At 48.9% G+C, this 21103-nt stretch overlaps 2 protein-coding genes across 3 annotated transcripts; one reads left to right on the forward strand and one right to left on the reverse strand.

Moving 5' to 3' along the window:
• The first annotated feature begins 1864 nt into the window (after positions 1–1864).
• scg2a (secretogranin II a) lies at positions 1865–5626 on the forward strand. Its single transcript, XM_030381006.1, is given in 3 exon segments — positions 1865–2021; positions 3161–3998; positions 4000–5626. Coding segments are annotated over 2 exon segments (2037 nt in total). The 5' UTR covers positions 1865–2021; positions 3161–3168; the 3' UTR covers positions 5207–5626.
• Positions 5627–5873: 247 nt separating this feature from the next.
• Positions 5874–20951, reverse strand: ap1s3a (adaptor related protein complex 1 subunit sigma 3a). 2 transcript variants are annotated; one of them, XM_030381009.1, is made up of 5 exons: positions 20811–20951; positions 15102–15280; positions 7555–7618; positions 6212–6349; positions 5874–6103 (listed from the first exon to the last, which is right to left on the reverse strand). In XM_030381009.1, the coding sequence occupies exons 1-5, from the start codon at positions 20811–20813 to the stop codon at positions 6068–6070; spliced, it is 420 nt and encodes a 139-aa protein (XP_030236869.1). In that variant the 5' UTR covers positions 20814–20951; the 3' UTR covers positions 5874–6067. The 2 variants fall into 2 exon arrangements, with proteins under 2 accessions (XP_030236869.1, XP_030236867.1); XM_030381007.1 differs by having other exon boundaries at positions 7510–7618; positions 20811–20949.
• Between the last annotated feature and the right edge of the window lie 152 nt (positions 20952–21103).

Here is a 21103-nt window from a genome sequence, read left to right on the forward strand (position 1 = left end):
CCGATCCACGCGCAGCTTTCAGTGATCCGTACTTGTAGAATTGTTTTGTGTACTTGAAGGATTTTAGTTTGTACTTGAAAGATTTTAGTTTGTACTATGTGTTACCTCCCTCAGCTTCCCTGCTCCGAACCGTAGTTGGGAGCGAGCTGGTTTGAATTATATTACTTGGCTGGTTGCAGGTAACTTGCTTGTCTAGTGGTCCGGTTAACATAGCCGAAGCACAAACAGTGAGGCGTTGGTGGGTTGCAGCAATGAATTAGGCTTTCTTTATTTCCACAATGGTACATTCGCAAGCATAAAAGGCTACTATCCGTTCGCACTGTAGACTCCGACAGATTTCCCGCGTGGTCCTTCGTTTTACACTACCCACAACACACCCGTTATATTACGTCATACCTAATGCGCCACACAAACGTATTTTACCCCAACAAAACCACCAGGGGGAGCCAGAGACTGCAACATATGTGTAAAACATACTGTATTTGTTTCTGAAGCAAAATGCATTAGTTTGTGATTGTGAATGATGTTTTGTATTTGCAAACCACACTGAGCGTGTTTGTGAATCATTGTGCGTGAGTAAAACACGTTTTGTGTGTGTGTGAATCGTGCGTGAGCAAAACACGTTTTGCGTGTGTGCGGGGTTTTGGCATGATTCTAACTCCATACTCAAGTCCGGGTCCAGGTTTGGGTCATGGTACCAAGGGTTGGGTCCAGGTTCGGGTCCGGGTCCCAAGGTCCGGGGTCCAGGTCCTGAGTTTCTGGCCAGGTTTGGGTCCAGGTCTTAAGGTCCGGGTCCAGGTCCCGAGGTTCGGGTCCAGGTCCGGGTCCAGGTTTGGGTCCAGGTCCCGAGGCTCGGTTCCAGTTCCGGGTCCAGGTTCCGAGGTTCGGGTTCAGGTCCAATGTTCGGTTCCATGATCAGTTCCAGGTCCCGAGGTCCAGGACCCCAGCTCCGGGTCCAGGTTTGGGTCAAGGTACCACGGTTTGGGTTCAGGTTCGGGTCCAGGTGCCGAAGATGGGGTACAGGTCCCGAGGGTCGGGTCCAGGTCCGGGTCTAGGTCCCAAGGTTTGGGTCCAGGTTCAGGTCCAGGTTTCAAGGTGGGTCCAGGTTCGGGTCCAGGTACCGAAGTTGGGTCAAGGTCCGAGGTCCGGATCCAGTTCCGGGTTCAAGGACTAGATCACCAGGTTTGGGTCAAGGTACCAAGGTTTGGGTCCAGGTTCCAAGGTCTGAGACTAGGTCGGGTCGAGGTCCCGGGGTCCAGGGTACAGGTCCCGAGGTTCGAGTCCAGGTTCGGGTAAAGCCAGGTCCGGGTCCAGGTTCTGGTCCAGGTTTGGGTCCGGGATGACGCACCGAGCCGCTCCAGTCGGTCTGTGCGTCATCCCGGACCGCCTCCCAACCGCCCGCCTCGTCGCAGCAGACCTGACAGGTCTCTTGTTGATGAAGGTCTCTGATATATGATATATATGATGCCGTGTGGACCATTGAATAGACCGAGAGACGGCACAAAAGACTGAACGGGTTGACAACGATAACATCATAGCGGATCAAACGAAACCTTGTTGTCTAAGTCCACCAAAGACAACATACACACCATTCTCCATCAACTGTTAATTAAATAAATACTGTACTGGTACATTCTGATTCCTAATCCAAACACTTAATTACTCAAAGGCTCTAAGTAGGATACGGTTTGCGCGTTCTGTTGTGTTTGAGTGTCCGTGCGTGTATGTGCGTGAGAGTTTACTTCTGCGTGTGTGTGTGTGTGTGTGTGTGTGTGTGTGTGTGTGTGTGTGTGTGTGTGTGTGTGTGTGTGTGTGTGTGCGTGTGCGTGTGTGCGCGCGTGTATGTGTGTGCGCTGATGTGTTTGGGGACCGCAAGAGTTTGGAGTCGTGCGCATCTCGGCGGGTTGTGACGCACTCGTCAGACGGCTGCTCTTATAGCGCGTCCGTCCTTCGAGCTGAACCAGATCCCGCCAGAGGGAGGCTCAGCACCCGCCCGGCTCAAGACCACCACCACTACCAAGGTAAGGCAGAGCGTCTCTGTTCTCCTCTCCTCTATCAGCGTCAGCACCGTTGAAATGCTTTGTTCTAGAGGGATGGTGGATGGCACGCTGAATAATCGCGATATTGGACATATATACACACACATATATATATATATTATAGATTTGCCCTATTCTCGAATACATACAAACAGAAAAAAAGATATTGGGTTATCGACTAGGGGATATTCCACAATTTATTAGTAATAGGCCTAATAAAATAGTTGACTGCATGTGTAAGTGGTGTAGTTTAGACGTTGTGTTGAGGTGCTACATGTGGTTTTACATGAGGGGATGTAAGGGCTAAATGGCCATGGGAGTGTCTGCGTTTTGCCAGGCATCAGCCCTGCCGGGTTTCCAAGACAACAGGGCTGTGACTCACTCCGGGGAGCAGCAATTGAAGCACTAATGAGATCTGCAGGCAGGCCGAATGCCCATGCTGTCTGCTGGGAGCAGCCGTCACCAGATGCTGCGTATCAGCAACAGGCTGGTCGTTGATATGCCGAGACAAGCTGGGCTTCACCCCGCACACATGGAACCCATTCACAATATAGAAAGATCTGAGATACAATTCTTCTTACAAAACAGACAGTTTCTATTGGATAAGGATGGCGTGATGCCGCCACGTTGAGAGGGTTTACTGACGAGCACATCACCTAGAACAATCACCTCAACAATTCACTCACCTAGAAAAATGAAGCAAGGCAATAACAGGAGTCAAATATTTCAGAAGGGAAATCCTGCCCTTTTTGGGTAACATTTTACCACTAGGGTACATTAATGAACAATTAATGAACATGGTTAATGCAGTATAAGCATTCACTTACAAATAATTAGTACAATTAATTACAATTAACAGTTGATTACATTACAGTTAACTAATGGTCGGGTTATCATGAATCATGGTTAAATCATGTTTACTAAAGGTATTTAATAGGGTGAGGGTAAGGGTTACCTTAACCTTAACCCTAACCCCTAGGCCTTTTATATAATAAAACTAATTGCTGCATTGACTAGTGTTAGTTAATAGTTGATTAGTTTATCCTTATTGTAAAGTGTTTTGATAGATAATGACCACCTAAACCTCCACTTTGACCGCTGCGTCTCTCTGTCCCCCCCAGGCGAGACTATGTCCTCCCGGCCCGCCTCCCCCGCCTCAGGGAGCTCTCTACTCCTCCGCCTCGCCCCCCTCCTCCTGCCGCTGCTCCTCAGCTCTCTGGACAGCGCCGAGGGGGCCTCGTTTAGGGACTACCGACTGAGGGGCAGCGAGCCCCCCAGGGAGCCCCCCCACCGGGGCCCCGACCAGGACATGCTGAAAGCCCTGCGACACATCGAGAACCTCCGCCACCGGAGTGGCAGGCCGCCCTCCCTGCGGCTCCAGAAGCCCCCCCACGGGGCCCCGGGCTACGACGGGGGCCTGCTGGACAACGCTCAGGCCCTCAGGGCCATGCTGACCCTGAGGGCCCTGGAGCAGGGCCCGAGCGGGGGGGAGGAAGAGGAGCGGCCGGGGTGGCAGAGGCAGGTAGGGGCGGAGGGAGAGGAAGAGGAGGAGTTGGAGGGGGAGGAGAACCCAGAGCAGGGGGACAAGACCCAGGAGTGGTTCCAGGCAGTGCTGCGCGCCCTGGAGCATACGGGGCCCGCCAACACGGCCCACCAGCCAGCGTGGGGCCGAGGCCCGGGGCTCAGGCTGGGCGAGAGGGCTGCCGCGTCGCAAGAGGCCACACGCATGATGTTTGAGGAGGAGGACGGCGAGAAGGGAAAGGAGGAGGAGGGGACATACGAAGAGCAGGAGGCTGCGGAGGAGGAGGGGGAAGGTGGCGAGCGAGGCAACCCCCTCGTCAGGCGCACAGGCGAGGGCGTGGGGGAGAAGTACACGCCGCAGAAGCTGGCCACGCTGCAGTCAATCTTCGACGAGGTGGAGAGGCTGGCCACTGGGGGGAAGGAAGAGGAGGAGGAGGGGGGGGGTCGGGGAGGAAGGCCAACAGAAGGAGAAGCTCAACATGAGGAGTCTGGCGTACGACAAGGTGGCCAGAGGGCTGGTTGACTGGGCTCCGCTAAGGCAGGGGGGGGAGGAGGAGGTGGAGGGAGACGAGGAGGAGGAGGAGGAGCAGCGGGGCAGCCAACCCCAGCCCGACCAGGTCCTGGACTACGGCGATAACGGAGAGGACGAAGACATCGGGGTTGAGGAGGAGGATGGAGAAGATCTCTCGGCTAGAAGGTCCATCAACCCCCAACCTACAGAAGACGCAGAGGACATGGCCAACCTGGTGGACTACTACCTTCTAAAGGTGCTGGAGAAAACTGAGGAGGAGGATAAAAGAGAAATAGAGGAGGAGCAGAAAGAGAGGGCAGAGAGGAAGGTTTCTCAGTTTCAATACTGGGACAACAGAAGCCCACAACAGGACATGCACCAGCTCCTCAGACTCTCCCAGAAGTACCACATACCCCCTGAGGAGCTGCTGGCCCTGTTCCAGGCCGAGGACAGGAGCAAGCCGAGGAGCCACACCACCCCGCCTCAGAGCAGCGGGCTGGCCAGGTCGCACAACAGAATCTTCAAGAAACAGCCTAGCCTTGGATCCAAGCAGAACAACAGGTACCGCACTCCCGAACGGCAAAGCAGTAACAAGGCGAAAGACGCGAGGACGCTGGAGATCCTGAGCCTCCTGGGGTTAGGGAGCACAGGGGGCCCAGGGCCCCTAAAGAGGCCCCCGTCGTACCAAGTCTCACAGCCACAATTTCAGCCCCAGCCGAGGAGGCAGGAGAAGTACACCCCGGCACAGAGCCCTGGAACACCCAACAAACTAAAGGAGAACTACGACGACAACGTAGGCGAGGACGAACTGGCGGCGTACATGGCAGCAAAGATCCTGGAACAATATCCCGCCACGCCGATGTACAACAAAAAGACGGGCCAGAAACGATCCGCACTGGGGTTGGTGTGGCCAGACGAGGACGAGGAGCAGGGAGGGCTGGGATCCTTGGAGCAGGTCATGCAGGACTACTTTGATCAGATTGACTCAGACAGAGCAGCACAGCAGCAGCAGAAAAGACAGTCGGAGAGGGAGGGCCCGGGCGGGGTGGCCCAGACACAGGGCCCGGACGACGACGCGCTCATGAGGATGATGACCCTCCTAACCCCCGAGGGCCAGGCCAGCCAGGAGAAATGATCCCCCGCGGGGCCAGGGAATGCTCACTGGGGGCACTGTATATACACACACATTATATATTGTTTTGTTGTAGAGGGATTCAAAAAAAAGTATTTTGAAAATAAATATGTATAGAACAATGCAATTCAATATTTGGTTAATTCCGTGAAGCACCTGCCTCAATTGGTCCTAACTAAGCAGATATGGTAGCTCATGTTTGTATTTGTGAGTAGGTTCGGTAGTAGATGTCATTCTATCGATCCATTGTTTAGCAAAACTTGAACCACTAAACCTATAGCCTACACCTGACTCACCATCCTTGCATTTCAAAGCAGAATCAGTACTTGATTTCTCCCTTGTTTTTGGTTAATTAATTCCTATAGGTGTAGTCATATGTGACGTACATTGGGTAAATAAAGCATTGACTTTATTTTTTCCTTACTGTGTAGTGTTTACTTATTTGTTGTCATGTTAATTTGATTTAAGTAGCTTTACCGCAAGGCAATTTAGCAATATGAAAGTAATGGCAACCAATTGAAATGAATCACATTGTAGATAGTTTCCATGTTTAGTTAGCAATTAAGTTTTGCTTTGGCCTTGTACATATGAACATATTGAAACAGCTCTTCATTAATACAAAACACAAGTATTTGATTCAAAGGGAAAATTAAATGTTGGTTACAATAGATATCCATCAACATAGTTTATTGTAAATACATTCATAGATATGGAGAATTTAGAAAGGCACCGTCAGCATATTTGTCCTTCAAATACATTACAATACAACATTCTAAAGATGACCAAATGCTCATCACAACATCATCAACCTTCCTGGGCAGGTTTTTACAGGTATAAAAGGAATCTTCACACTTCCAACACAACTCAGTAGGTTGGTTTGCTCATGTACTCTTCCAATGTCTGTGAAGAAAGCAGAATAATGACTTCTTGAAGCATTTTGGATATCAGAGTTATACCCTGTGTGCTAGTCTTACAATCAATACACAATAAATCTACAATTCACTGCACCTCTTGAAGTACATCTGCATCCTCAATTGCTACCCCAATATCTATTTTGGAGGTTTCAAGAACTTCCCCTCCCATCAGGAACTCATCCAGGATGTAATAGGCCTTCTCAAAGTTAAAGATGAGGTCCAGTTCACAGACCTGATGGAAGACCACAACACAATTAAACAGAGAGAACCTCACAAAAGCATGTGCAAAAGAAGATTACTGTTTCAAAAGAATAACAGGAGCACAGGCAGGAACTAACACACAGAGGGAGCCAACACACAACACACAGGAGGAACCAACACACAGGAACCAACAGCCAGAGGGAGTCAACATGCTGAGGGAACCAACACACAGAGGAACCAACACACAGAGGGAACCAACACACAGAGGAACCAACACACAGAGGGAACCAACACACAGAGGGAGCCAACACACAGAGGAACCAACAGCCAGAGGGAACCACCACACAGAGGGAACCAACACACAGAGGGAACCAACACGCAGAGGAACCAACACACAGAGGGAACCAACACACAGAGGAACCAACACACAGAGGAACCAACACACAGAGGGAACCAACACACAGAGGGAGCCAACACACAGAGGGAACCAACACGATAAGGGAACCAACACACAGAGGGAACCAACACACAGGAGGAACCAACACTCAAAGGGAACCAACACACAAAGGGAACCAACACACAGAGGGCACCAACACACAGAGGGAACAGACACACAGGAGGAACCAACACACAAAGGGAACCACAGGAAGCATCACACAGGAGGAGCCAACACAAAGAGGGAGCCAACACACAGGAACCAACACACAAAGGGAACCAACACACAGGAGGAACCAACACACAAAGGGAACCAACACACAAAGGGAACCAACACACAAAGGGAACCAACACACAAAGGGAACCAACACACAGAGTGAGTCAACACACAGGAGGAACCAACATACAGGTACCAACACACAGAGGGAACCAACACACAAAGGAACCAAAACAAAGACGGAAACAACACACAGCAACCAACACACAGAGGGAACCAAAACACAGCAACCAACACACAGAGGGACCTAACACACAGAAGGAGCCAACACACAAAGGGAACCAACACACAGAGTGAATCAACACACAGGAGAAACCAACACACAAGAACCAACACACAGGGGAACAAACACACAGGGGGAACCAGGAGGATGAGTAATGAGGCTATGGGGACCGGAAGGAGTGGTCTGAAGAGGGGATCCTGACACCATTAGACAGAACGTGTTAGAGTCCGATGTGGCTGAACAAAAGGGCTCTTACATTGCCAAAGTATTTGTCCAGCATCTCCACGTATCGGTGCAGTACCTCCAGGGTGAGCAGCTCATTGTCCTCGGACTCCATCCCAACACAGAAGTACAGACTGGCATACCTGGGAGGAGGGGAAGCACTGAGACATTCTACATCCTACCATCGTCCCCTATGTGGTCAAAGAATGAGGTAACACATTGACACGGGTACACAACCATTCATTAACATTATTCAATGCATTAACTAACAGTTAATCAACAGATAACTAATGTGTCTAGTAATCATTTACTAATGGTGCTCATGTTAACGAAGACGACCTATATCTACATATACATACACCCTAACACTATGATAATGCTATATAATCATGCTTATTATTGCATAAACTAATGATGACTTATGTTAGGTTAATTAATGTACCCTTATGTGTAAAGTCTGATGACCCTAATGTACCCTTATGTGTAAACCAAAACATGTAAACTTAAATGTAATATGCATTACCATGTACTTATGGGAGCACATAATAATGCAAATGTACTTTGAACATATTCAAATTAAACCGCATATTGGGACGGCTGGTATAAATGGGCTAACAGGGCGAAGCCCTCCCTACCTTTTACAGTAAAAATGAAGAAGTATTATTAAAAACCTTAGAACATATTGTTTTAAAATTTGGTAGAACCTAAAGCAGCAACAGCACCAAAAAGTGACAGAAAAACCCAGGATCTTCGGTTTTTTCCTGTGAATGGGCTAAATGTATTCAGCCCAAGCGGAGCGTAAGCTTCCATTCAATTTTGATTGACAGGTACCGTGACACGCCCCCTTCATATGCTTCCCATTTGGGCTAAGGACATTCAGCCCATGCGGCCATTTTATTGTGATTGACAGGTGTCGTGACACGCCCTCATTTGGGCTAATTTAATTTAGCCCAAGGGCAGTAGCATAAGCTTCCATTGACATTTGATTGACAGGGGCCCTGACACGCCCCCTTCATATGCTTCCCATTTGGGCTAAATTAGTTTAGCCCGAATGCTGACCTAGCACAGTAGCTACAGTACGGTGACTTTCGACCAATCACAGCACAGTAGCGCAAGTGCAGTATGGCGGGCGTTAGCATGAAAATGAACGAAGTGGATTATTTACTTCCTAATCGGTTTTCTTTAATGTCTTAGGAGGAAAAATTGGAAGTGAAGAGATTGGGGACACATCAACCAAACGATGTACAGATTTACTGTCAGGAATGCGGTCAGAATATGGCCGGTAATAGTGCATTTGTAAGCGGGTCAACAACGTTTCGTATCGAAACATTAAAAAAGCTGTCTAAATAACCCAACATGATGTGACAAGTGTGTAGAGAAAGTGGCCCCTCTCCCAGCTGCATTTCAGCGACAGGCAGTAACAATAAGGTTCTCTAAGGAATCGGAATTTATCTAATAGAATGTTGCATACAACATTGCCAAAGAGGAGTTGCCAATCACCAAATTTAAATCCGAAATTATTCTCATGAAGAAAAATGGATTAAACGTCAACCCAACGTATAGCAATGGGATGGCATGTGCACAATTCATTGCAGTACTAGGCGACACCTTAAAGCAAAAGACAGCTGCGGACGTCGGAAACGCCACATAGGCCTACATGTCCTTATGGCAAGCCATCCCCGCCAGAAAACGGCATAATTTAGACGCGTATCACCTTCATTACGCCGTAGAAAACGCCGTGAAATGTAGAAAAACTGCGTATTTTACGCCATCATGCGCAAAAAAGCGTCCCTTTTTAAGCCGCAATTAAGCCTTTAAAGAGCGCAGGTAAAAAGCGCCGTTTTCAACATCAAACCGTGCGTAAAATACGCCGCGTTTGTGCACATCACAACGGCGTAAAATACGGCGTTTCTCTAGTATGCTAATAATCTCCGCCCTTCTTTTCTCTCAGCCAATGCATTTGAAGTGTTTGTGCCCAATCGCTGAACAAGACAAGCAGACCAAATCAGTTCAGCCAGCACAGATCTGCTTTGAGGAGTTCTCCTCTCATTCGTTGTTAGTTGTAGCGTCATATATATATATTAGTAAATCCAGTTACAACAGTGTGGTCACCGTGGCCGTGGCCCAATCAATAGAGACGCTTGCTCTGTAGGCAAGAGGTTGTTTTAAAAAATAAATAAAAATACATATGAAGACGTTTCAAATGTTCCATCGAGTCTCTCGCATTCTACAATGGCCAGTTTTATTGTTTCCCATGGGAGCCGGCGACTACTACTAAGTCTGCGAGTGGACGATCTGAAACTAAATTGGAAACTAGAATTCTTCTTTGAAGGTTGTGCTCCACACAGAACCTCCTCACCGTCATAACGGAGCACTTCGGGGCACCAGATTGCTGCACTGATCGCGTCGTGTGTCTTTCCGGTGTCAAATAGTTCACGAATAAAATCACCATAAGGTTTAAGTGCGGCCATAACCAAGGCTAAATATAATTAGACAGTCTATTGCTGGTTTAGGTGGTTGGCTCTTTTTTCTTCGCTGCGTTCTGCCTTCTGGCGTAGCCTATAACTATAGGCTACATGTATCTATTTTTTTTTTTATGTTTCGGGTTTAAAAAACCAGCACACAAACACAAATGCCGTTTATTTGTTTATTCCTTTTGCCCTTTTTCAGTTTCAAAACCAAATCAGAAAAACCAAAAAACAATTCTGTTAATTGTTTTTTCTGATTTAGTTTTAAATCGGAATATTTATAGAACGAACCATACACGGATTCTCCTAGTGACAGGATCATTCCATAGACAAAAATCTTTTGCTCTGCTCTGTTTCTTGGATTAAACGGTTATTATTACGTTGCCTACGTCCTCCTTTTCCTCCGGCACTACACTGGTGACCCCGACGTTCGTTTTTGTTATTTATTGCGGACATGTTGCGATTCTGCAACATGTCCGCCCGAGGAATACGTTCACGGCGGCAGACATCACCGTCTCCTGTCAGGATGACGCAGGTCGTGCGCACCCCCACTCTTAATCTGCCTGAGTTCTGGGACTCAACGCCTGCTGAATGGTTCGCTATAGTAGAGGCACATTTCAATACAAGCGACGTTACCGACGACGACGACCGGTACAACCATGCTGTGGCTATGTTGGGCAGCTCCACCGCAGCGCGTGTGGTGGGGTTTCTCTCCACCCCCCGACGAAAAACAAATACGAGCGCCTCAAGGCCCTGCTCCTGGAGACATTTGAGCTGTCCACCGCAGAGAGGGTGCGCCGCTTATTTGACGTATCGGACTTTGGTGACGAGAGGCCCTCTGCACGTATGGAGAGGATGCTAAACCTGCTCGGTGCAGAAGACCCCATGATCCTCTTCACGGAGCTGTTTATGCGCACGCTGCCAGCTCAGGTCAGGATGGCGCTGGCTAACACCACCATCGTTGGACCCCGCGCCCTGGCCAGGGAGGCGGACCGATTCGTCTTGGCCATGCCTAAACGGTCCCCCGACCTGCTTGCTCCCGCCACTGCCCCGCCACCGGACCGTCGCAGGAGGGCGAAGGACGACGCCGGACCCTCTGGCCAGCAGGGTAACGCTGCGGGCCATTGTTTCTACCACGCCACTTTTGGCGCCAAGGCCAAACGTTGCCGCTCGCCCTGCTCCTTTGGACGGACGGGAAATGGCAGGGCCGGCGGTCAGTAGTAGCCCTGAGCGCTGGTGTCACCAACAGGCTGCTCTTCATCCAAGACACCTTCTCCGGTCGCAGATTCCTCTGTGACACAGGTGCCCAGTGGAGCATCATTCCGTCAGGGGGATCGGAGGTGGCGAAGGGGGAGCACGGTCCGCAGTTGGTGGGTGCGGACAGCATGCCTATCCGTTCCTATGACACTAGAGCGGTGGACGTGTGCTTCGGAGGGCAACGCTTTACCTGGGATTTTGTCGTCGCAGCTGTTACATTTCCCCTCCTTGGCGCAGATTTTCTGTGCGCCCATAACCTGTTAGTGGATGTGGGGAACAGGCGCCTGGTGAACTCACAGACTTTCGCTTCCTTCGCCTGTACGCAGGGGGAGGCGGTCTACAACGGGTTGCCAAACACGCTCGCCGAAAGTGACCAGTACCTTCGGCTGCTGGCCGAATTCCCTGACCTTACCAGGCCCACCTTCTCCGCGCCCACGGTGAAGCACGGAGTGGAGCAGCACCACATCGAGACCACTGGGCCTCCCCTCCACGCCAGGGCCAGGCGCCTCAACCCGGAGAAGCTGTCCGTCGCCAGGGCGGAGTTCGCGCACATGTAGCAGGTGGGCATCGTTCGACGCTCGAACAGCCCCTGGGCGTCTCCCCTGCACATCGTCCCTAAGCCAGACGGTGGGTGGCGCCCATGTGGGGACTACCGCCACCTCAACGACGCGTCCAAGCCTGACCGCTACCCGGTCCCGCATATCCAGGACTTTTCAGCGCACCTGGCGGGCAAATGCATCTTCTCCAAGGTAGACCTGGTACGAGGGTACCATCAGGTCCCGGTGCACCCAGAGGATGTCCCTAAGACAGCCGTCGTCACCCCCTTCGGTCTCTTCGAGTTTCTGTGGATGCCCTTCCTCAGGCCCTTCGGCCTGAGGAACGCGGCACAGACCTTCCAACGCCTCATGCACTCGGTGCTCCAGGACCTGCCCTTCCTCTTCGTCTACTTGGATGACATCCTAGTCGCGAGCACCACGGAAGAGGAGCACCTGTCCCACCTCCGGACCCTCTTCACACGGCTCAGCCAACATGGGCTGATTGTCAATCCGGCAAAGTGTGAGTTCGGACGGGACACCCTTAACTTTCTCGGGCATCAGGTCTCCGCGGAGGGTGTGATCCCCCTCCCCTCGAAGGTGGAAGCTGTTGCAGCCTTCCCACGCCCCTGCACGGTCAGCGAGCTCAAGGGGTTCATCGGGATGGTGACTTTCTACTATCGCTTCCTCCACCACATAGCTCACATCCTGCAGCCGCTGTACGAGGCCCAGAAGGGCAAGGCTCTGAAGCAACCGGTTGACTGGACGGCGGAACGCGTCAAGGCCTTCCAGGACACCAAGGCGGCCCTGCCCGCGCGGCCATGTTGGCCCACCCTTAACCCTCTGCGCCCACTTCTCTCACCACGGACGCATCGGACTTTGTCGTGGGCGCGTTGTATGAGCAGTGGGTTGGGGATGCCTGGCAGCCACTCGCATTCTTCAGCCGCCAGCTGTCTCCCAGAGAGCGCAAGTACAGCACCTTCAACAGGGAGCTCCTCGGGCTTTGGCTCGCGGTCAGACACTTCCGTTTTTTACTGGAAGGCCGTGAGTTTACTGCCTACGTGGACCACAAGCCGCTCACACACGCCATGTCCAAGACCTCTCCTCTGACCGTGGCCCGCAGTTTACTTCGGGGCTGTGGGCGGCAGATGCGGAGAATCTGGGGGTCAAGCTCCACCGCACTACCGCCTACCACCCGCAGGCTAACTGAGCGCTTTCATCGCTCCATGAAGGCCGCCCTTCGAGCCAGCCTACGTCCTCCTTTTCCTCCGGCACTACAGTATCCTATTTTCATATTTCATGTGGCATCTGTATTTTTATGTAGGCTACAGCATCTGTATTTTAAATTTAGCTTATATCTTCTTTTTACATTTTACATTTTGCTGAGGTGGTCGCTGTATTAGCCTACTGTATAGGCTGTCTGTATTTGTGTAAGAGTTATTTGTATTGTGTAACCTGCTGGATTATGAAAGTTAGTTTGGGGTATCTGTGTGTCTGTCTGTCGGGGAAAATGCCGTGAAAATAAAATGCTGTGTATAATTTAAATATAATTAACTTATAAAGCGTGTTACAAGACACCGAGATGATCTGGCTGGCTGACTAAAAAGCATTGCGATCATAAAAGCGTGACCATCTGACAAAAGCAGAAATCTGAAAATAAATGGATTAGATCCGACAACCTCCTGCCTACAGATAAAGCGTCTCTATCGATTGGGCCACGGCGACCACACTGTTGCAGCTGCATTTACTAATTTATATATCTATATGACGCTACAACTAACGCCAAATGAGAGGAGAAATCCTCAAAGCAGATCTGTGCTGAACTGATTTGGTCTGCTTGTCTTGGTCAGCGATTGGGCGCAAACACTTCAAATGGATTGGCTGAGAGAAAAGAAGGGCGGAGATTATTAGCATACTAGAGAAACGCCGTATTTTACGCCGTTGTGATCTGCACAAACGCGCCGTATTTTACGCACGCTCTTGAAAGGCTTAATTGCGGCGCAAAAAAGCAGCGCTTTTTTGCGCATGACGGCGTAAAATACAGTTTTTCTACATTTTACGGCGTTTTTTACGGCGTAATGAAGGTGATACGCATCTAAATGATGCCGTTTTCTGGCGGGGATGGCTTGCCATATGTCCTTCATGATTGACGGCGACACAGACGTCTCTACCAAAGAGTGTGTGATCGTCTACAGCCGCATTTTGCGCAAAGGGAGAACGGTCAACATTTGAAGTGTGTAATACTTTAAGCACAAACTACTAGTTTTATTTTGCTTAATGGTTTAGTTCGAAATGTTCAATTTCCTCTCAGTGAAGCACTTTAAACACCTTATTTTTCTTTTTATTTATAATTATGCTTCAAAAAAAGACACGCCATTCTCTACACCTTATTCTTGTTTAAAAATCATTCACATTATATGAAAGTCATGAACAGAGATATAAAGGTGACCTCATGGCGTCCGGAGCCCTGTGAAGTATTGATAAATGTAATGCATTCGTTAGCCCAACCACCCAAAATCACCACCAGCCATCACTTCTTGATGAACTATCTGTATCCATTGTGATTTACAATATTTTTGGAAAATAATGTATGTTGAGCTGTTGGGGACCAGGCTGCTGTGACTGGGCCTGGGAGCTTTACCCTTTTACAGCTCTCTGTGTGGGTGTTAGCTCTCCCTGCCTATCTAGACCTTTACCCTGTAGCCCTCATAAAACCATTGGGAATAGTCAGTGTGTGTGTGTGCGTGTGCGTGTGCGTGTGCGTGCGCGTGTGCGTGCGCGTGTGCGTGCGTGCGTGTGTGTGTGTGTGTGTGCGTGTGTGTGTGTGTGCGTCTGTGTGAGTGAGTGAATGAATGTTTAGTTTATAGTGTGCTATTGTGGTCAAACCTGACCGCCAAGCATTGGATTAGATCAAGGTGGTTACCCATTAGGTATTAGTAGTATCTCAGGTTAGAATTAACTTGAGATAAAACATGCAAGCTACTACACAGCTACTCATTTCTAGACAATGGATGGATATGCAAAACAATTCAAACATTTCAAATTAAACTGAGCCTTCCCAAAATAATCAGACTGAGAATAGGAAGAATGGTGCTATAGCCACCTTTATCTTTAACTGATCACATGACGGGGAGCGTCCTATAGCCACCTTTATCATTAACTGATCACATGACGGATGCGTCTTATAGCCACCTTTATCTTTAACTTATCACATGACGGGTGCGTCCTATAGCCACCTTTATCTTTAACTGATCACATGACGGATGCGTCTTATAGACATCTTTATCTCTAATGGACTGGTCACATGACGGTGGCGTCCTATTTCTACCTTTAATCTTAACTGGTAACATGACGGGGTGCTTCCTCACCTTTTGTAGACGATCTTCAGGTCCCTCCACTGGAGGAAGTTGCAGGAGCGCGCAGGCCGGCCCACCACCATCATGGTCATGTCCCGGATCACCTTCCTCTTGTACCGCTCGCTCACCGGCGTGAACCACTTCTGGAGCCGCAGCCTGGACTGCCGGTTAAACAGCAGCAGGAAGTGCATCTGGGGAGGGTGCAGATTAAAGCATGGTGACCTCTGAAGGACTGACTGGGATTAGGGGAACACAGCTGCTGGCGCTGAAGGGATGAGACGGTATCTATCTTCATCTCATTGTGTTTAGCAGTTCTCTAGCAGAGCCATGAAGGACAGTGGACTTTATGGAATCAGATGGAAACTAATTTCTCCACATGCTCCACTAGCCCCACCCCTTTGGATTAACCTCAGAAACACATCCAAAAGCCTTTCCATATTTAAGGCCCAGTCTTCAGCAGAACAGCCGACCTAGTCCCCAGAGATCTCCCTTCATGTTGAAGTTGTGTTCTTTGAAGTAGTACCTCCTCATCCTCATTCTCATCCACTTATCCGCGGTCGGGTCGCGGGGGCAGCAGCTCAAGCAGGGGTCCCCCAGTCTTCCCTTTCCCGGGCCACATTGACCAGCTCTGACGGGGGGATCCCGAGGAGTTCTCAGGCCAGAGTTGAAATATAATCTCTCCACCTAGTCCTGGGTCTTCCCCGAGGTCTCCTCCCCACTAGTCGTGCCTGGAACAGCTCCCAAGGGAGGCGGTCAATGGGCATCCTCACCAGATGTCCGAACAGTAGCGTGCAGTGCCCCTTCATTTAGGTGGGGCAGAAACGACTGGCGTATGACCACACCCACAATTTATATATATTTTTTACATGTATATTTTGAGCTACATTAAAACATATTAACTAAACTAATTGTGAGTAAGAATTACAAAATAAACGAATCGCCTAATGTTACCTGCACGCTTTTGAAGTGCCATCCGCAACACTCGTCATATGATGTGTAGAAATACAAGTCATCAATCAAGCAGACCTTCGATTTGGAACTTGGCCCGACGATGTGTGCAAATCTCTCAATAACAACACTTTTGAAATCAGGTATTTCTCAATAACAGCTGTTTAAATCAGGTATGAAATCATATACAATTTTAATACCTGCTGAAATAAATAAATAAATAAATAAATAGGCTTCAATGCCGAAAGATACAGGCGGAGTAATTCGACAACAACGGTGCCGAAAGATACAGGCGGAGTAATTCGACAACAATAGTCCTAGAATATGACCATGGGGCATACTACTTTACGACCATATGGGCGTCTTATAGCGCGGATTGCAATTCTTATTGCAGCCTGCAGGGTTATGCGAGAAACATACTGAAGGACGCGGTCGTTGAGCTCCACCGCCCCACATTGCATGACACGTTAAACAGAACTCAACTAGAATCGCCAACATCAATTTGATATCAACAGACCAAAAATAGTCGGAAAGCCTACAGAAACAATAGATAGTTAATGTGACAATCGCATTATTAAAAATAAACTTGGAGCAATGATTTACAGAGGAACTATTTTTTTGGGAGCATGCTTTTGCAGGGAGTTCGCCGCCCCACCTGCCCATATGGACGGCATGCGCCTGTGTCCGAACCCCCTCAACTGACTCCTTTCTAAGAAGAGGATCAGCGGCTCTAATCCGAGTTCCTCGTCCTTTCGGTCATCACCCATCCCTCATGACCATACGTGAGGATAGGAACGAAGATCGACCGGTAGATCGAGAGCTTTGCCTTCCGGCTCAGCTCTCTTGGTCACAACCATGTGGTAAAGCGAACACAATACCGCCCCCGCTGCTGAGATTCTCCGGCCAATCTCATGCTCCTTCGTACCCTCACTCGCGAACAAGGTACTGAGTACTTGAACTCCTTCACTTGGGCTAAGGATTAATTTCCTACCCGGAGTAGGCAATTCCACCGGTTTCCTGCTGAGTCATGGCCTCAGATTTTGCAGTGCTGATCCTTATCCCAGCCGCTTCACACTTGGCTGCTAGCCGATCCAGTGAGTGCTGAAGGTCACAGGCCGATGATGCCATGAGGACCACATCAACTGCAAAAAGCAGTGATGAGATCCTCCGGCCATCGAACTGCAACCCCTCCGCACCACGACTACGCCTTGTTATCCTGTCCATGAATATCACAAACAGGATTGGGGACAAAGCGGAGCCCTGGCAGAGGTCAAGTGACAGAGATTGGATGGCCCTGAAGAGACCCCCTCACCCCATACTCCTGCAGCACCTCCCACAGTTTCTCCCGGGGGACCCGGTCATACGCCTTCTTCAGATCCACAAAACACATTGGATGTACATTGTACACTGGATGGACATACTACCAGGCCCTCTCCAGGATCCTTGCGAGAGCAAAGAGTTGGTCCATAGTTCCACGTCCGTGGCGGAAACCGCATTGTTCCTCTTCAATCTGAGGTTCACCGATCGGCCAAAATCTCCTTTCCAGCACCTTAGAGTAGACTTTACCATGGAGGCTGAGAAATGTGATACCCCGGTAATTGGCACACACTCTCTGGTCCCCCTTTTTGAACAGGTGAACCACTACCCCAGTTTGCCACTCATTTGGCACTGTACCAGAATTGCACGCAATGTTGTAGAGGTGTGTTAACCAAGACCGCCCCTCAACACCCAGAGCCCTTCAAGACTGTCGGTACCATGCAACTGCCTCAGGAGTCCTCTGGGATATCATATCCCGGAAGGCCTACCTGGTACTCTGGTACCAGGTACACTTATGAGCACCCATATGTTCGAACATGGTGTTTGTTAAAGACAATCCATGACTAGCACAGAAGTCCAATAACAAACGACCATTCAGGTTTAGATCAGGGAGGCCTTTCCTTCCCACCACACCTCTTCAGGGGTCCATCGTTATCCATGTGGGCGTTGAAGTCTCCCAGCAGAACCACGGAGTCCCCTACTGGAGCCCCATACAGGACTCCATTCAGGGTCTTCAAGAAGTACTCTGAACTGCTGTTCGGTGCATACGCACAAACAACAGTCAGAGTTTTCCCCCCCACCACCCTTAGGCGTTGGGAGGCGACCCTCTCATCCACCGGTGTAAACTCCAACACCACGGCGCTCAGCCGGGGATTTATGAGTATCCCCAAGGCTCCAAGGCTCCAGACAACACAGCCCTCAGGTCAAAGGGACACGCAAACCTCTCCACCACGATAAGGTGACGATTCCAGGAGAGGTTGAAGGTTGAAGTAGTACTTTGTTTTTAATCTAGTAAAAAATTGTTAAACAAAGCTTCATGTAAAGGTTCAAATCATGGTCCCTATCCAGACAAAGAATGGTAGCCAACAACTTTGTGCCAATGCAAATCTAGATGTCTCTTATTTACCCAAATCTGATTGCAGCATGTTATATATTATGTAATAATAATTGTATTGGTTACCTTGGAAACCAGGTAGGCTATCAGAAAGCTGCTTTTAACTGGTTTGGAAAAGTTGTAAGTTAGTGTCGGTAATGATGTGCAATGAATGCTCATGATGTCTTCAGGCATAGGGAGCTGTCTTGTGGCCTATTCCAGCTCCAATATACATGCTCCCCATCATGAGAAGAATAAGAATATGAATCATCTATGTGGAACCAAACGACCCAGATGCTTTGAGCTCCTCTACTTCTTGTTCTGTGGACATATATACATTTGATGTGTTACATTTGAACCGATAAGGAGATCCATCTCTATAGATCAGACCAGAAGGAAAAGCCTTGATGTCCACTGTGACTCGTGAGGTTTACAGCTCACAGCAACTTTTCTTCACCTCACTATAATACCTCCTTAATACCACATGATGGTTCCAAGGTAATCAATCCACCTGGTCCAGAATGGACAATTTTTACTGTTCTTACAAGTTTCAAATGTCAGGCACTATAATTAAATCCAAAAAGGAAGAAAATACCACTCTGTGTTGGCCTAGCTCCATCATTCTCTTTAGAATCAACCTTTAAGCCCTTCCACTTCCATGTCCAAGGGTGCTCTAGAAGATGAGCCCCCTTCAATGCGCTCATGTCCTCTTGGCCTTCTAGATGTCCCCAGGGAACGCAGCTTCCCTCTCCTCAGTGGTGGATCACAGGAGACAAATGTCAGAGGACCATGTTTACAGACATTCAACTAGGAGGAAGATGCATTGGATCTCTGCTTTGTATACTGTGTCTGTAACTTGTTCCGACTCTCAATGATTGTAATAATATTTCATCGCTGTTCGGACAAGTCCTTTTCTATAAGAAAATTTACGAATACACAAACAGTGTATTATTAACATTGTTGATATTCAAGAAAGGTGTATTGCTATGTGTTATTTGCTATATCTGCAGGGTTGGAGGGAGTGTTCAGACATTGTAGTTCACAAGTGATACAGATATCTGGTATGACCTGGCCTAAGACAGCAAGTGCACTCAGAGCTTAAGCTAAGCTAACGTATTTGCTATTCCTCCACCCTGGGAGTGGCTCGGGGGAGAGAGTGTGTTCAAAGGCTCTAGTGCCATGGGCCCCATAAAACAAGTAGTAGCTCTGAGACATAAGCCCACAGTCTACCCTGGCTGTCCAGAGGGGTGGGAATGGATGGGATTCACTAACAGCAAAGGAATACACTCCACCAAGTGGGAAAGTTTGAGATCATTTATAAATAAGACTCTCATTAAAGTCATGGTGCCTGAATTGTGTGTCTAACAAAAAGTGCTTTTAGCCAAATGATTCAGTTGAGAGTTGAAAGACCTGGGTTCTGTGAAATAGCTGTCAATGAATCCATAATTTATAATTAATAACAGGGGTCTAGCAAAGGGCAGAGTAGATGCTGAATGATATGTATAGTCATATGTAGGCCTATGACTCTTTGGAAAACTAAGACCAAGAACATTGGACAGACTCACTGGAGAATTTCTGGGTGTATACTAATCGACCACACGAGGCTAAGACATTCATGAAGGGTGCGACAGCAGTCCACATGTGGTTAATATGTAGCTAAAATGGGGTTATGATGCCCGCAGGTATGTGTATCTATGCGTAGGTTACTCAGGCAAGCATGTGCATACAATTGAAGCTGTATCCATATTCTTTCACATGGAGCTTCTTTGCAGGCCTATTGGGACCGCTTAACAAACAAGACTCTCGGGACTTATTGGAAAATTACTTTGCCCTTGAGCATCTGTCAACACCAGATATTTGAACAATGAAATGTAGGCATTGGCTACATCAAATACTTTATAAAGTTATTAAAAAAACAACGAAAAAGAATAGCACAAACGAATGTCTTGACACTAGAACCCAACTCCAATAGGAATCGCAGTGCAACTGTGTGTGTGTGTGTGTGTGTGTGTGTGTGTGTGTGTGTGTGTGTGTGTGTGTGTGTGTGTGTGTGTGTGTGTGTGTGTGTGTGTGTGTGTGTGTGTGTGTGCGCGCGTGTGTGTGTGTGTGTGTGTGTGTGCGTGTGTGTGCGTGTGTTCGCGCGCGCAATGCGACCCTTAATCATAAAGGGTGTAGACAGGTTCAACGGCACAGGACGTCCAGCACAGAAACCCTCATCAGCAGGTGTAGCGCGTTACGCACAGGTGTTAACAGAGCGCGTTACGCACAGCTGTTACAGCGCGTAACACACAGATATTACAGGCTGATAGATGTTACAGGCGCAAAGAAGTTACAGGCTGGGTGGGCTGGGTAGGGCTACTCACCATGCTGACACCGGATTAAACACAGAACACACACGCATACGACGATCGACGAAGTACAGGTCCCACTGCTACAGTTTTCTATCTGGAGTCGCTAAGACGTTGCTCGGCACCAGACCTCACTGGCTGAACGCGAAGGTGTCGCAACACCTGGTTATGACGCCACGCCCCTCTCTACAGCGGAGGGTTCAGATCAACTGGTCATACAGGCGGCGGAGCCTCCGCTTTCTTGGACTATGCTCAATCAAAGCTGGCCTGCATCTCCATTTCATACCAATATCATTATAAAAGGAGCT

The sequence above is a fragment of the Gadus morhua genome, chromosome 16 (genome assembly GCF_902167405.1).
Source record: "Gadus morhua chromosome 16, gadMor3.0, whole genome shotgun sequence".
In the NCBI taxonomy this organism is placed as follows: domain Eukaryota; kingdom Metazoa; phylum Chordata; class Actinopteri; order Gadiformes; family Gadidae; genus Gadus; species Gadus morhua.

Excerpts from the sequence above, each read along its gene's own strand:
- ap1s3a (XM_030381007.1), bottom strand. Across the intron at positions 6,350-7,509 it reads TGGACAAATACTTTGGCAAT|GTCTGTGAACTGGACCTCAT; the intron begins GTAAGAGCCCTT and ends GTCTTCCATCAG. Across the intron at positions 6,104-6,211 it reads ATGCAGATGTACTTCAAGAG|ACATTGGAAGAGTACATGAG; the intron begins GTGCAGTGAATT and ends CTTTCTTCACAG.